This window comes from Callorhinus ursinus, unplaced genomic scaffold (assembly GCF_003265705.2).
Source record: "Callorhinus ursinus isolate GAN/ISIS: 27379988/994484 unplaced genomic scaffold, GSC_fseal_2.0 scaffold34, whole genome shotgun sequence".
Taxonomy (NCBI): Eukaryota; Metazoa; Chordata; class Mammalia; order Carnivora; family Otariidae; genus Callorhinus; species Callorhinus ursinus.
Window position 1 is genome coordinate 6000917 of NW_027397096.1, and position 17244 is coordinate 6018160.

General features: G+C 38.5%; 1 protein-coding gene across 3 annotated transcripts in view; it reads left to right on the plus strand.

Moving 5' to 3' along the window:
• The window catches only part of ATAD5 (ATPase family AAA domain containing 5), a 49487-nt gene that overhangs the window by 8569 nt on the left and 23674 nt on the right, over positions 1-17244 (plus strand). For all 3 annotated transcript variants that reach the window (XM_025851040.2, XM_025851041.2, XM_073879408.1), the window contains exons 4-10: positions 2097-2261; positions 3989-4115; positions 4692-4773; positions 10894-11078; positions 13549-13706; positions 14876-15035; positions 15484-15813. In XM_025851040.2, the coding sequence (XP_025706825.1) occupies positions 2097-2261; positions 3989-4115; positions 4692-4773; positions 10894-11078; positions 13549-13706; positions 14876-15035; positions 15484-15813 (1207 nt within the window). The remainder of the gene's footprint in view (positions 1-2096; positions 2262-3988; positions 4116-4691; positions 4774-10893; positions 11079-13548; positions 13707-14875; positions 15036-15483; positions 15814-17244) is intronic.

Here is a 17244-nt window from a genome sequence, read left to right on the forward strand (position 1 = left end):
AAACCACTACCCTAAAGGGAGAGGTAGAATGATATGTAAGAATAATTTAGCTGCTTTTACAAACTAATCTGCTTTTCTCCACTGTGAGGGAATTGAATTCTCTCCAGGGCGAGTAGGTACAGGTATGTGTATGTTGAAAAGCCCCCAACGTGGCTGTGACATAATCCTTGGGTGAGTACCACTGCGACAGAAGATTGGCATCTCTTTTGTTGTTATTTAACAGCTATCATATTTTTTGACTGCATATCACATTCCAGGTACTATGCTTAATACTTACCATTAATCTCATAAATATTTAACCCTGTTTTGAAGGAACAGTGGAGCCAAAGGAGGTGAGAACATTTTTAAGAGTAGTTGAAGTGGTGTACAGTGGGATCCAAGCTGCGTGGAGTGGAGTAGAGGCTGATAAACAGGGAGAAAGTAAAGAGTGCTATCAAGAGAGGTTTCTGATGTAGTCAGGAGTAATCAAGTAAGGCTAGGAGGATGGGTGACTAGGTCAGAAAGTAGGGTGTTGGAAATGACTATTTTCAAGGTGATAGGATTATGGTTGGTTTTAGTTTATTTTTCTGTTTTGTTTTTTTATAAACATGAACTTTTTAAAATTTTTATCAGGAAAAAATAACTAGGGCGCCTGGGTGGCTCAGTCAGTTAAGCGTCCAACTCTTGGTTTTAACTCCGGTCACGATCATAGGGTTGAGAGATTAAGCCCTGGTGGGGCTCTGTGCTAAACATGAAGTCTGCTCGAAATTCTCTCTCCATCTCCCTCTCCCCCACCCGCCTCACTTCCACTCTCTCAAATAAATAAATAAATAAAATCTTTTTAAACAAACAACTATTAGAAAAAAATGGTTTTCAAGTAACAGCAGAATTACTTGCCAAAATGTGTATGTGTATGTTTTTTTCCCCACACCTTCACTAAAACATATCTTTTTGTGTAACAGTTTCTTTCAATAATTGAGTTGTTAATTTAAATTTAGGTCAATTATTTTGTAAGAATTTATAAGATTTCATTAACCTGCCCAAAAGTTTGCTAGCAGAACAACACATCTGTTGCTCTACTGTACAGAAGCAAATCTTTGTTTTCCTAACCCCTTACACATATTTTGGATACCCAGGCCTATGCTTTTCAGTGCTTTTTAAAAAACAGCAAACATTGGTTAAAAAAACCAGAAATGCATAAAATTAAAAGTTAAAACTTTTCATCTTCTACTCTCTAGAGGTAACCCACTTTATTTTTTTTAAGATTTTATTTATGTATTTGAGAGAGAGTGAGCGAGCTTGAGCAGGAGGAAGGGCAGAGGGAGAGGGACAAGCAGACTGAGCTGAATGCAAAGCCTGACTTGGGGCTCTATCTCGACCCTGAGATCATGACCTGAGCTGAAATCAAGAGTCAGACGCTTAACCTACTGAGCCACCCAGGCGTCCCTGAACTTTATTTTTTAGAACAGTTTTAGCTTGGGGCGCCTGGGTGGCTCAGTCGTTAAGCATCTGCCTTCGGCTCAGGTCATGATCCCAGGGTCCTGGGATCAAGCCCCACATCGGGCTCCCTGCTTGGCGGGAAGTCTGCTTCTCCCTCTCCCACTCCCCCTGCTTGTGTTCCCTCTCTTGCTGTGTCTCTCTCTGTCAAATAAATAAAATCTTTAAAAAAAAAAAAAAAGAACAGTTTTAGCTTCACAGCAAAACTAAGTGGAAGATACCAAGATTTCCCATATACCTCCTGCCCTCACACTGCGTAGCCTCCCACATTATCAATACCAGAGTAATACATTTGTTACAATTGATGAACCTGCATTGGCAGATCATTATCACCCAGAGTCTATAGTTTACATTAGGGTTCACTCTTGGTCTTGTATATTCTGTGGGTTTAGATGTATCATGGCATGTATCCACCATTATAGTATCATCCATATAGTACGGTATCACTGCCTTAAAAATGCTCTATGCTGTGCCTGTTCATCCCTTCCTCCCCACTTAACTCCTGGCAACCACTGACCTTTTTTACTGTCTCCAAAGTTTTACCTTTTCTAATTTTTTTATTATTAAATATAAAATGTTTGCCACTGACCTAAATTAATATTTCATATTTTTTTGTTTAGGCAAGCAGTGCTTCCAAAAATGTATCTAAAGCAAAACAATTGATTGAAAAAGCAAAAGCTTTACACATTAGTAGGTCAAAAGCTACTGAAGAAATAGTGACACCCTTGAGACGTTCATCTAGACATCAGACACCTCCTGAAAGGAAGCAATTGTCAGAAACAGAAGTAAGTATTAGAAATATTTATTGGTATGAGTTCTGTCCTATTCTGGTGCTTGGAGTGGGAGAAGGAAACCATTATAAAGTTATAGGGTAGAACTGTAAGATACCCTTGAGGTGGTAGAAAGAATAATGTTTTCAGTTCTGTTTTAGAATCTTTTGGTTCTTTTGCCTGTAGAATAATACAGTCTGAATCCTTATTAAGTCATCTGAGATCCTTTATAGGCCGAATTAGCTCTTCCCTTTCCTCAAAACAACCACCTTCCTCATACACTATTTGCTCTAGTCACACTAAATTATTTATTTCTCCCCAAATGGTGCAATTTTTACTTTTTCCAGTTTGTAGTCTCAGCTTGAAATGCATATTCCAAGTACTCTCTTTTACCTGAGGAATTCCTACTCAAACATTAAGTCCTGCTAAATGCTAACAGTTCCTCTTTTTTTAAAACCAGCTTTATTATAGAGATACAAGTCACATGCCATACAATTCACTATTTAAAGTGTACAATTCATTGGCTTTTAATATAGTCACAGAGTTGTGCATCCATCACCACAATTTTAGAACATTTCATTACCCCAAAAAGAACCCCCATTCCCCTTGGCTGTCACTTCCTAATCTCTCCTCCCCCAGCCGCAGCCAACCACTAATCTACTTCCTGTCTCTATAGATTTGCCTATTCTGAACATTTCATATAAATGGTATCATACATACAAGATATGGTCCTTTGTGTCTGGCTTCACCCATCATAATGTTCTCAAGCTTCATCCCATGTTGTAGCATCAATATTTCATTTCTTTTTATTGCCAAATAATACCCCATTGTATGGTTATATATCACATTTTATTGACCTATTACCTGTTGATGGACATTTGGGTTGTTTCTGCTTTTTGGCTATTAGGAATAATGCCTCCACTTGAAAGCTTTACTGATGCCTTCAAGGCAAGTAGACTTTACTTATACGGTTTTTTGTATTTTGGTCAATACTGCTCTCACCATACTGTTTCAGAACTACCTACTTATAGACTAGCTCTCCTTCTGTCCCCTAAGCCTTGGTGTAACCTTGAAGCCAACTCTTGTTTCATCTGACTGTACTTTCAGTGCCTGCTATATTGCCTGACATATAAGAGATGCTCAGTAAATGTATGCTGACCACATGGAAACGTATCAGACTTCATCTAATACATTTATAGGATGTATAGCTTTCAAAGAGTATAGCTAAAATTTTTATAGTTTGGTCATATTGATTCTTTTGTCTGGAATAAAGTCTGTTAGTTGCTTCTTTAAAAAAGAAGACCCATGGGGCGCCTGGGTGGCTCAGTTGGTTAAGCGACTGCCTTCAGCTCAGGTCATGATCCTGGAGTCCCGGGATCGAGTCCCACATCGGGCTCCCTGCTTGGCAGGGAGTCTGCTTCTCCCTCTGACCCTCTTCCCTCTCGTGCTCTCTATCTCTCATTCTCTCTCTCTCGAATAAATAAATAAAATCGTAAAAAAAAAAAAAAAAAAGAAGACCCATGGTCATAATAAATCCACTCTTTGATATGTGAACTTGTATGATGTAGTGTAGGCTATTGTCACTATATGTTTTCTGTATTGGTGAGGTGGTGTCTGATGGAGAGAGCTTTGGACCTGCTAGTGTCATCTTACTTGTGGCTTCTAGCATCATAATCCTTTTGCTATTTTAAAACATCAATTGCATGACATATTTTTAAAACATTTTTATTGTTCTGTCTTAGGACTCTGTAATAATAATCGATTCAAATCGTACTTCTTCAAAGCATCCTGAGAAAAATCAGAAGAAACTTCAGTGTCTGAATGATGTGCTAGGAAAAAAACTAAACAAGACTCCTAAAAATGTACCTGGTAATCAAATTTGATAATGTTTATGATGAACATTAGAATGTTTTAGAGGGATTATATTGCTCTGAATGCTGTCATTTTAATTCCTTGTCTTCTACAGTGTACACTTTTAATTATATTAAGTATTTCTATTTTAATAAGTAAAGTTAAAAGGTAGTGAAGAGTTTTATAAAGGTAATTGAGTACATTCAGGTTATTTCATTTCTACCTATCTATTTAGCCTGTTAAGTTTAGAGGTTCCCAAACCTGATGGATCATCAAAATCACCAGAGTAAATTAAAAAATTTCTTAAATCTTTAGGTCCTTCCCTAGGCATATTGACTAAGAATCTCTGGAGGTGGGTTGTGAGAATCTATAGTTTAAAAAAAAAGTTGCCAGGAGATTCTGATAATGACATTAGGAGACCAGATCATTATATAGAAATTTTTTGAATTAAAAAGTTAGTTTTTTTTAAGGTTAAAAAAATTAAAAGGGTTAATTTTTTTTAAGTTTAAGAAGGTAGAGATATAATTTGAAAGTAACCGGAGGTAAGTAGAGATTATAAACATTGACACTAACCTAAGTATTTATTTTTCTAAGGGAAAATGAAAGTTGCTCCTTTATTTCTTACCAGAAAGGCTCAAAAAACAGCTGATCCTGTTCTTGGTTTTGATGAAAGCAGGTCAGTCCAATACAAATTTTATGCCGAAGTATCTTACAGAATGTTTTTTGTATTTTTTCCTTTACTTTGATGAGAAAGCATGTACGTTATCATTTGAGGCTTTAATAAATGCACTTTTAAAGATGACAATATTGACAGTGCTACAACTGCAATTTGAAGATCAGACACTTTGTGGCCCATCTCTAGATGAAACCGTGGAGAAATAAACCAAAATCACCAAAGAACTGATTATGAACTTATTCAGTAAATATTTAAATACTTGCTATGGAGCGCCTGGCTGGCTCAGTTGGAGGAGCGTGCAACTCTTGATCTCGAGGTCATGAGTTTGAGCCCCACACTGGGGGTGGAGATTACATTAAAAAAAATGAATAAAATAAAATCTTTAAATACCTACTATGTACCAGGCAATGTATTTGGCACTGGGAATATTATGGGAACAAAACAAGACACGTTCCCTGTCCTCATGAGGCTTATACTCTAGAGGAAAGATAATCTATGATTAAACATTAATTGGGCCAACAAATGAAAAATTGCAGTTGTATTAAGGAGAGGTACCAAGTTCTACTAAAGTTTATATTAAGTGGATTTGGTCTGGTCAAACAAGGCTTTGCTGAGGAAATGTCACCTGAACTGAAGGATGAGCAGGAGTTCATTGGGGTGGAACAGTGTTCTAACCAGAGGGAACAGTCTGCATTGTCCCTGTAGCTGGAAGGAGCATGGCAAATAGAGAAGGTTGAAAGAATGCCAGTGTGACTTGAGCACAGAGAGCAGAGGCGAGAGAAATGTAGGATTAAGCTGGAGAGGTGGATGCCAGCCCACGTAGCACCTTTGGACCATGTGCAAGAATTTTGTCATTATGCTAAGGGCAATAAGAAGCAGTCAGAGGGTTTTAAACACAGGTATGGACATAAACATTTGGAATTTTGGAAAGTTTATTCTGACTGCTGGATCAGTTTGCTAGATCAAAATCCATAATGATTAATTAGATCTGGGGGCTGGGGGTAGGAGAGAGGAAGGTGTGAGGATGACACTCAAGTCCTGGTATCCCTGTGCAAGTGGATGGCATGATGGCAGAAGACCAGGTTTAGGGACATCATGGTTCAGGTTATTTTTTCCTCTTCCACTTTTATTGAGGTATAATTACATACTGTTAAATGCACAAATCTTTTTTGTATTGAAGTATAATTGACATACAATATCCTGTTAGTTTGAGACATACGTAATAGTGATTCAATACTTTTATATGTTACAAAAAGATCCCCATGATAAGTTACCATCTGTCACTGTACAGAAAGTTGCTGCAGTCGATGACTGTACTTCCTGTGCTGTACATTTCATCCCCGTGACTTAACTGGTTTATGACTCAAAGTTTGTACCTGTTAATCCCCTTCCCCTATTTTGTCTGCCCCCTCCCCTTCCCCACTCTGGTAGCCAACACTTTGTTTCCTGTGTCATCAGTCCGTTTCTGTTTTGTTTGTTCATTGGCTTTGTTAAATGCATCATTCTTCAGCATAACGGTTTTCAAAAGTACATCAAATCAAGATTTAACCTATTTATTTTACTCCTGAAAGGTTACTCTTTTTCTGTTATTCCCATCCTACCACAACAAAAGGTTACCACTATCCTGATTTCATCGTCATTGATTAGTTTGATTTCTGTCACCGTGGATTAGTTTTGTCTGTTTCAGAACTTCGTGTAAACTTTATATATGTATTCTTTTATATCTAATTGCTTTTGTTCAGTACACACACTTTTTTTAAAAATCACCTTTATTCAGGTTAATGTACATACAATCATATTCATACAATGTCAAGTAAACAGTTTGAGGTTTAACAAATGCACACATCTGTGTAATCTCCACAACAATAAAGAGAAAGCATTTTCATCACACTCAAAAAAGTTCCTTTGTGCCTCTTTGCAGTTAATCCCTGCCTCCAACTCCCATGCAATTTCTGATCTGTTTTCTGTTGATACAGATTGGTTTGCCTTTCCTAGAATTTCATAGAAATGAAATCATACAGGAGATACACTTTTGTCTCTGGCTTCTTTCAGTCAGGGTAATGTATCAGTAGTCTGTTCTTTTTTATTGCTGAATAGTATTCCTTATATGAATATACCACAGTTCGTTTATCCATTCTTTTATTGATGGTCATTTGGGTTGTTTCCAGTATTCGGCTATTATTAATTAGGCTGCTGTGAACATTGCATACACGTGTGTAAACAGTGTTCTCATTTCTCTTGAGTAAATACCTAGAAATGGAATTGCTCTGTCACTGGGTGGGTGTATGTTTAACATCATAAGAATCTGCCGAGCTGTTTTCCCAAGTGGTGTTCCATTTTACATTCCCACGGGCAGTGTATGAGAGTTCCAGTCTCTAACATTTGGCATTATCAGACTTTTTAATTTTAGCCATTCTGTATAGGTTTACAGTGGTATATTTTTTATTCTTTTACCTTACTATTATTTTTATTTTTATTTATTTTTTTTTAAAGATTTTATTTATTTATTTGACAGAGAGAGAGACACAGCGAGAGAGGGAACACAAGCAGGGGGAGTGGGAGAGGGAGAAGCAGACCTCCCGCAGAGCAGGGAGCCCGATGCGGGGCTCGATCCCAGGACCCTGGGATCATGACCTGAGCTGAAGGCAGACACTTAACGACTGAGCCACCCAGGCGCCCCCTTTATTATTATTTTTAAAGATTTTATTTATTTATTTGACAGAGAGAGATAGCGAGAGCAGGAACACAAGCAGGGGGAGTGGGAGAGGGAGAAGCAGGCTCCCGCCGAGGAGGGACCCCGATGTGGGGCTCGATCCCAGGACCCTGGGATCATGACTTGAGCCGAAGGCAGACACTTAACGACTGAGCCACCCAGGCGCCCTTACCTTTTATTATTATTTTTAATTGATTAGTTAAATTTTTAAACCTCATTGAGGTATAATTTACATATAGTCACCTTCATTGAAAGCACGTAGCTTGATGAGCTTTGTCAGTTGGATATGTAGTGAACGCACCACCCCGCCATACAGATACGGATTTATTTCCTTTGCCCTCCGAAAGACTCCTCATGCCCTCCAGCAGTCCTCCTCCTAGTCCCGGCCCAGACAAGTGCCAATCTCTTTTTCTTTATGTTATTTTGCATTTTCTAGAATTCTTTATTAGTGAAATCATATGTACCCTTTTTTTTAACCTGGCCTCTTTCATTCAGCGTGCTGATTTTGAGATTTATTCATCCTCAAATACAGTCGACTCTTGAACGAACCACATGGCTTGAATGGCGCAGGCCCCCTTACATGTATGTTTTACATTATGGTGCTGTAAAAATATATTTTCCTTAGGACTTTTTTACTATTTTTGTCACTAGCTTACTTTATTGTAAAGAATATAGCATATAATACACACAACATAGACTATGTGTTAATCAGTGGTTAATGTGAGTTAGGAAGGCTTCTGGTCCACCGTAAGCTATTATTAGTAGGTAAATTTTGGGGGAGTCAAACATTATACATGCATCTTTGACTGCACAGGGGGTCGGCACCCATAACTCCCACGTTCAAGGGTCAACTATATATCGGTAGTTCATTGTTATATTTTTGCTGAGTAGTATTCCACTGTATGGATACACCACCTTTGTCCGTCTCTTCTCCTGTTGGTGGACATTTGGGTTGTTTCCAGTTTTAAGCTATTGTGAATAAAGATGTTAGGAACTTCATGTAGAATTCTGCTGGGATTTTGCTAATGATTGTATTAAATTGTGAGAGAATTGATATCTTAATAATATTAAGTCTTCTGATCCAAGAACATGGTATATATTTCTATTTGAGTTTTTAATTTCTGTGGTTCTCAATGTAGAGGTTTTATACGTGTTGTGTTAAATTTATGTCTAAGTATTTCATGTATTTAATATTATTGTAAATGGTATTATTTTCTAATTGTTGATTTCTAGTATATAGAAATACAATTGATTTTTTTTTTAACCTATAGATCCCACAGTCTAGCATTTCATCTTATATGCATTTGCTTTAGCCAATAGAATTGTTTGAAGGAAGAAATTTGCTGGTTTTGGACTACTTAAGTTTCTTAGAATTATTCTTATGTTCCTAAATTGGTGTGCAATGAAAGAATTTAAAAAATAATTTATGTTGAAATAACTTTAAGAAAAGTTGCCAGAATACTACAAAGAACTCCGTATCCCCTTCACCAAGATTTCCCATTTCCTTGACCATTTTTATTGATGTGCGCAGACTGTGTGTGTTGTAGGATGACTCTCAACCTGGGTCTGTCTGATGTTTCCTCATTATGAGACTATGGTTCTACATTCTTGTCAGGATTACCACAGAAACGGTGCTCTGCTCTTCTCAGTACATCACATAAAGTGGCGTATGTGACCTTAACCCCTCTCATCACTAGTGATGCTGACCTTGAGCAGCTGGACTGTTGACATCTGCTGTATTTCTCCACCTTAGATTCACCCTTTATCTTTGAAACTGATTCATATTTGGGGGAAGGCATTCTAAGATAATGCCAATATCTTGTTCTTCAGCAGACTTCCAGTTATTAGCATTAACATTGATGGCTTACACCTGGATTAACCACACTATGATCATTGTCAAATGGTGATTAGCTGTTGCTGATTATCTGTTCTTTTTCTATTTGTTGGCTGCTATGAGAAAGTGCTTTTACATATCTCATTTACTTATTTATTCATTATTTCCTATTTTTTATGGAATTTTAATCCATTAATTTTTATTTTGATACTCAGATTGTTTCTCATTTAGCCAGTGGGAGGCTTTCTGGCTAAAAAGCTTGGTTTCTGTGCCCCTTTGACACATCCCCGTCATTTATTCAGCATTCCTTACTTTCTGAAACAGGAAGATGTTCCAGGTTCATCTTTGATTTGCCCTGTCCCAGCTTTGTAAAATAGCCTTTTCTCCACAGAGCCCTGGTTCCTTTTAGTGGAGGATGGTATTTAGAAAACAAGATCTAGGTGCTTATTTTACTCATTGCTCCTGAGGTATCAATGCTTCTAGACCTTCTTAGCGGATAAAGCTAGGAAATACACACATACACACACACGCGCACACACATGCTCCCAAACTATTTATAATTGTATATAACATATATTGTATAACATATATATAATATGTATATATTTTACATTACTACCCTAAAGTTTACCTTCTGCTATAGGCACATACTGTTTTTTTTCTAAGATTTTATTTTTAAGTAATCTCTACAGCCAACATGGGGCTCAAACTTACAACCCCAAGATCAAGAGTTACATGCTCTACCAGCTGAGCCAGCCGGGCACCCCAGGCACATACTCGTTTAGCTACAGCTTCACCCATCTTTTCCTCCTTCCTTCCAATTAACAGTAAAAAAGGTACACCACCTCTTTTCTAAGATTAATTCCTTCACTCGGGCTTTAGATCTCATCTTTCCCTCATTTCTCTCAAATAGAAAAGGAAACAAGAAATGGAAGTTTTTGTAGCCTCTTTTTAATTACCAACCCAAATTTCTGTTTGTAGAGAATATGACAATCCTCACTCTGTATATGACAGGCTAGGAAGGGCAAATAAGCTGTGAGAGCACACTCTTCCCCCCTCCACTACTCCAGCATCCCATCCTCCCCTACCCCCTCACCTCCCTCCCACTGAAGTCAAGACTCTTATGATTAGCAATATGAAGATAAGCCAGGTAAAACTGAGGCATCAGTAGTAAGGGCCCTAATGTTCTTGCTATTATTTGGGAAACAGTATCACATTAGAAATTCTTGCATTAACTTTTTGAAATACAACACTTACTTTGTTTTCTGATTATAATATAAATGCTTGTTTCTTAAAGAAGACAAAAGGCATAAGGGCAAAAACTCACCACTCAAAGATAGTCTCTGTTAACACTTTGGTGGACGTCCTTCAAATGATTTTTCTATATATACTTATTTTTACTTAATTTCTTACAACTGATAGACTTGTTTTTATGATAAGCAAAAAATGAATTTGACCAGCTAACATCTCAGGTAGCTGATTTTTTCAAATTCAATTAGAAGTGTTTTATAGTTTATTTTTTTTAAGTGTGTATAACCTTAGCTTTCTTCTTTCAACATCATTTTCTTGAAAGTCAAGATACATCCGAAAAGTCTCAGGATTATGATGTGCAGTTTAAAGCAAAGCGTGACTTTCTAATGAGTGGGTTGCCGGATTTGCTGAAACGACAGATTGCAAAGAAAGCTGCTGCGTTAGATGCGTACAGTGCAGTGAGTGCTGGTTTCCAGAGAGTCGTCCACGTACGACAAAAAGATGATGGTGCGTTTGTCATAATGAAATATTTTTAAATGTTGGAAGTAACGTGAAACCGTAAGTTGACTTAAAATGAGGCTAAGGTTTAAAGATAATTCTTAAGGGGATTTAAGTGGGAATTCGAAGGATGTGTTTCATTCTTGGACCCACTTTCCCGAATGGGGGGGTCGGGGCAAGAGAGCCAGCAGCATCCTCCGCCCTCAGCTGCTGTGCACCCCTTGTGCTGGTGGAGAACAGGCACGTGGGGGGGACCCCAGTGGATGTTGTTCTCCAGAGAGGCACTGTGTTCTAAATGGAAGGCAGTGCTCTTCACACACGTAGCCTGTGTGTGAACAGATCATTGCTAAGACTTTCTCAGAGGAGCTCCAGCTCTGTTCTTTCCAATGGGCTGTTGAATGTTCAAGAGCAATCTGTTTGCCTCCTTTCCAGAACAGCTTTTCCTCTTTCAAACCGTATAAATATCTGCTGGAATAGGTAACAAGTCGCAGTGCTGCACGCTCCACTTCACCCTTTCCTCACATGCACCAGGCACAAGGGTGAGCTGCTTGCACAGTGGTCTTAGCTTGATCAGAATATGCTTCTATTTGGATTCAAATGCTGTAGCAACCACAATCTTATTTTACTTATCTAGTTTTTAATTACCAAAAGTGTATAAAGCTTTATATCTTTCTCATCATTGTCCCTGCCTAGAGGTGTCTGTTTTTGGTTTTGTTTTGTTTTGTTTTTTTGGCCAGCACAAAAGCCCTTGTATTCTTCTTAGCTGGCGTTGTGGTTTGGTTTAATGCACTCCCTCTACTCACAAAATATATTCTGTGTTCTCTTTTCATTTTGTGTTTCTGACCTTGGTAGTTTTTTGTTTGTTGTTTTTGAAGATTTTATTTATTTATTTGACAGAGACACAGGAGAGAGGGAACACAAGCAGGGGGAGTGGGAGAGGGAGAAGCAGGCCCCCCACCAACCAGGGAGCCCGTTGCAGGGCTTAATCCCAGGATCCTGGGACCATGACCCGAGCCGAAGGCAGACGCTTAACGCTTAACAACTGAAATCACCCAGGTGCCCCTGACCTTGGTAGTTTTTGAGTTTTCTTCAGCCTCCCATTTAGGTTTGTTTGTTTGTTTGTTTATTTATTTATTTATTTATGAGAGAGAAAGAAAGAGCATGAGCAGGGGAAGAGGGACAAGTAGACTCCCTGCTGAATGGGGGGGCCCGACACAGGGCTCGATCCCGAGATCATGACCTGAGCTGAAATCAGATGCTCAACCGACTGAGCCACCCAGATGCCTCTCATACTCCCATTTATACAGGCAAATTCCTAGCCAGTCTTTCTAATGATATTTTACTTTCCCTTTTTTCCCTAACTCAGCCATTGGCCAGTCAGTTGATGAAATCTTTCTTGTTATTTTCACCAGTTTAGTTTTATACAGCATCTTTTTTTAAAGATTTTTATTTATTTATTTGACAGAGACACAGCGAGAGAGGGAACACAAGCAGGGGGAGTGGGAGAGGGAGAAGCAGGCCTCCCACAGAGCAGGGAACCCGATGCAGGGCTCAATCCCAGGACTCTGGGATCATGACGTGAGCCAAAGGCAGACGCTCAACGACTGAGCCACCCAGGCGCCCCTACAGCATTTTTTAATAGTATATTCAACTATAGAAATTAGTTCTGTTTTTCTTCCCTGATATTAATAAACACTTTTTCACCAGAGTGCTACTGTAAAACTTAGCATATGTATTTGTAGATGAGGAGATGAGGCAAGCACAGAGAGAATCTCTTTTAGAACCTTAAAAGAGTTACTGCACATTGGTTTACTAGTATCTGGCATTCTGCTGAGCACTGTATACGTGACTAATTTAATCTCCATAACAACTCTAGGATGTTGACTATTGCCACCCCCATTGTAGAGAAGAAGAAACTAAGGTTTAGGACCTTGCCCATGCTCACCTAGCTAGCAAGTGGCACAGTCTGGATTTGAACCCAGGTCTGACTTCAAAGTTTAAATTTTAAAGCAGGATGCCAACTGCCCCTGAAATTTTTACCCTGAGTAGCAAGGTTGATTTAAGAAGAAAAGAGGGCACCTGGGTGGCTCAGTCAGTTAAGCGTCTGCCTTCGGCTCAAGGTCGTGATCTCAGGGTCCTGGGATTGAGCCCCATGTCAGGCTCCCTGCTTAGCGGGGAGTCTGCTGCTCCCCCTGCTTGTGCTCTCTTTCTGTCAAATAAATAAATAGAATCTTTTAAAAAAGAAAGAAAGAAAAAGAAAAGAAAGTTTGCTGTTGCTTGGTTATTTTAAACAGTTGGAACAGAAGGCTCAGTGATTTTTATTGTATTTGTTTGCAAGAAGAATGGGTTTGCTGTGCGCTCACTGAGTTCTGGAATCTTTGTGTTTATGTAGTTGTCAAGTCTTTTCATGTTTGCATATTTGGCATTTGATGTATGTGAACGCAAGTAATTAAGATACTTGTTTTCTATTTTTCTTTAGGATCCCATTTGTGGCATTTGAAACCACCTACTTGCTCTCTCTTAACCAAACTTAAAGAACTGAATACTAAAGTACTAGATCTCTCAAAATGTGTTCTTGCTCTTGGTGAATTTTCAACATTGAATTCAAATTCTAAAAGTACTAAGTCTGCTGTTGGGGTAAGTACTGTAGAGCTCATCCATTGCAGGGTGTTTCCTTCACCTCTTTCAAAAGGGAAAAAATATGGAAATCTATTGTGGTCTGAAGTTCATTTTTTTCCCTAGAATCCAGTTTTAAAAAATAAATCCCAATTGGGGTAGACATCTCTTAAATATTCCTAGAGCTTTAGAAACGCTTTAAGAATTAATGGTAGGCGGGCGCCTGGGTGGCTCAGTTGGTTAAGCGACTGCCTTCGGCTCAGGTCATGATCCTGGAGTCCCGGGATCGAGTCCCGCATCGGGCTCCCTGCTCAGCGGGGAGTCTGCTTCTCCCTCTGACCGTCTTCCCTCTCATGCTCTCTGTCTCTCATTCCCTCTCTCTCAAATAAATAAATAAAATCTTTAAAAAAAAAAAAAAAGAATTAATGGTAGGCCCCCCAAAAATTAATGGTAGCCAATTTCAAAAGAACACTAGATTAATAGCACATTTAGATATTGTATAAGTTAGCATTCTAATGTAATAAATGTGTAAGTTGAAAGATGGAACAAAAAAAATATGAACTAAGTCCTTCAAAAGTATGCAAATGCAGCTTCATTGTCAAGGTTGTATTTAGTCACTAAAGCTTCTCCTGCATTAATACTGACTTATTATAGTCAGAAAGTAGTTGTAACTAATATTAATAGACAGTGTAGGGGGCACCTACCTGGCTCAGTCAGTGGAGCAAGAGACTCTTGATCTCAGGGTTATGAGTTTGAGCCCCATATTGGGTGCAGAGATTATTATTTATTTACTTATTAATATTTTATTTATTTGAGACAGAGACAGAGAGCAAGTGGGGAGAGGGGCAGAGGGAGAAGCAGACGCCTCCCCTGAGCAGGGAGCCCGATGCCAGGCTCAATTCCAGGACCCTGAGATCTTTTTTTTTTTTTTTAACGATTTTATTTATTTGACAGAGAGACACAAGAGACGGAACAGAAGCAGGGGAAGTGGGAGAGGGAGAAGCAGGCTTCCCGCTGAGCAGGGAGTCCGATGCAGGACTCGATCCCAGGACCCTGAGATCTTGACCTGAGCTAAAGGCAGACACTTAACTGACTGAGCCACCCAGGCGCCTGAGATTACTTTAAAAAAAATAAAAATCTTTAAAAAAATAGACAATGTCTGTTACTGAGCATTTTATTCTTTATTGCAGTTTGTGGAAAGAAGGAAAGATTTGACTGAAGAAGTAAGAAATCTTTTGCTGGAGGAAATTAGGTGGTCAAATCCTGAATTTTCTTTGAGGAAATATTTTTCTTTGCTTCTAAAAAAACGAAGTGAGCACCAGGTGCTTTCTGAGTGTCATCATAAACAAGGCTAGTGATAAGTATTATCATTTACATTAACATTTTGCTTTTGAAAGCATTAAGTCTTGGTCATTGACTCTTGCAAGTCCACAGAGAATATTGCTTATGGTTGGCAGGGAAAATTGTTCAACTGAAGTAAAGCATCTTGTTCAGTGCAGTGTTGGCCCCTGCCGTTTTCCACAGATGCGAGCCCAAAGACCGCTTTAATTATGTTAAAATATTAATAGTTCATTTAAGGAAAGCCTTAGATGAGATCATTTGAATTTACATAGCTTGTATAAAAGGCAATCTAAATAACAAGGTAGCCTGCTTGCTTTCAGTGTGCCACATTTGATTCTTCTTCATTTTGTTGTAATAAGACTATTGGATATTTTGAAGTGACATTAAGATGGTTGGATAATAAAATTTGGGTTTTGTTGATTAGTAAGCACATGCATTCCTGTAATTTCTGAAATAGAAAGTCCACAACGAGAGCCCAGTGTCAACCAAAAAGAAAGCAAAAGGAAACGAGTGGAAACGGAAATTCCTAAGTCAAAAAGAAAGAAACCAAACGAGTATTCACAAAGTCCAAAAAAGATAAATGGGAAACCAGAAGAGCTTGACAAAAGAAACAACTCCACTGGGATAAAGCTAGACTCTTGTAAAGGCCTTCTTTCTAAAACATCCAGGAAGAAACAAACTGCCTTGAGTACAACATGTAAAGTAGAAACAGAAGCAGTTGAAGATCCTGATGTTCTCATAATAGATGATGACAAAGAGTCTCCCTCAGAAAGATCTCCTTTTCCTGGTAAATTAGATCTTCTTCTGGTCCTAGAACACTTGTTTATTTAACCTCTCATTTTCTCTTCTCTTTAATATATGTTCATCGCTCATCGCAACATTCAAGCAATATATGTGTGTAAAACAAGTGGAAGCCTTACTAATTACAGCCTTAAAGAATACCACATTTAACAGATTGGTGTTTGGTCTTTGATTTTACTGTGCTTCTGTAAATACGTGTGCTTTTGTAAAAACCTGGAATTATACAATTTATTTTATATCTGTTTCACATGTCTCTGACATGTTCCTATTTGGGTTATCTAGCTTTTTCAAAGTATTCTGTTGAATTAATTAATTCATAGCTTTAGAGTATGTTTTGACACTTGTACAGCAAGTCTTCTATTGTTTTTTTAAACTATGTTCATGTAGCTACACTGCTGAATGAACTGTAGATCCTCCTACCACAAATCCCATTGGGGTTTTGATTTTGCATTAATGTATAGATTAATTTGGAGTGAACTGGCATCTTTACAACATTCAGCCTTCTCAAATGGGAGTGTAGCATATGTCCGTTTACCCAGGCTGACTTAATAGGACAGTTTAATGTTTTATTTCAGGGGATCAAAGGAAGTTGCACTAAAATTATGCTGCCTTTGCTCTTTAGATTATTTGTTATAGTATAAGTCATTTTTCATATTTCATTTTTTTAGTGATTATTAAAATTTTAAATGTGTACTTTTATTTATTTTTTAATATACTTAAATTTTTTTTAAGTAATCTCTACCCCAGTGTGGAGTTTGAACTCACGACCCCAAGATCAAGAGTCGCATGCTGTACCAATTGAGCCAGCCAAGCACCTCTAAATGTGTACTTTTTTTTTAAGATATTTATTTATTTATCTACTTATTTGTCACAGAGAGAGAGTGCGTGTGCTTGAGAGCACGAGCAGGGGGAGCAGCAGGCAGAGAGAGAAGCAGGCTCCCCGCTGAGCAGGGAGCCTGCTGCCGGGCTCGATCCCAAGACCCTGGGATCATTACCTGAGCCGAAGGGAGACACCGACTGAGCCACCAGGCGTCCCTAAATGTGTATTTTTAAACCTTACTGTCATGAGACTTTATGGTGGTTAGCCTTTTATTTATTTATTTATTTTTTAAGATTTATTTATTTATTTGAGAGAGAAAGCATGCCAGGGTGCGGGGGTGGGGGGTGACAGAAGGAGAGGGAGAGGAGCAGACTCCTAAGTGTGGAGCCAGACATGGGGCTTGATCTTGCTACCCTGAATTCATGACCCTGATATCATGACCTGAGCCAAAATCAAGAGTTGGTTGCTTAACCACCTGAGCCACCCAGGCGCCCCCCTTTTTTAATTAATTAATTTATTTTCCCCTTAGATTTTATTTATTTATTTGACAGAGAGAGACACAGCGAGAGAGGGAACACAAGCAGGAGGAATGGGAGA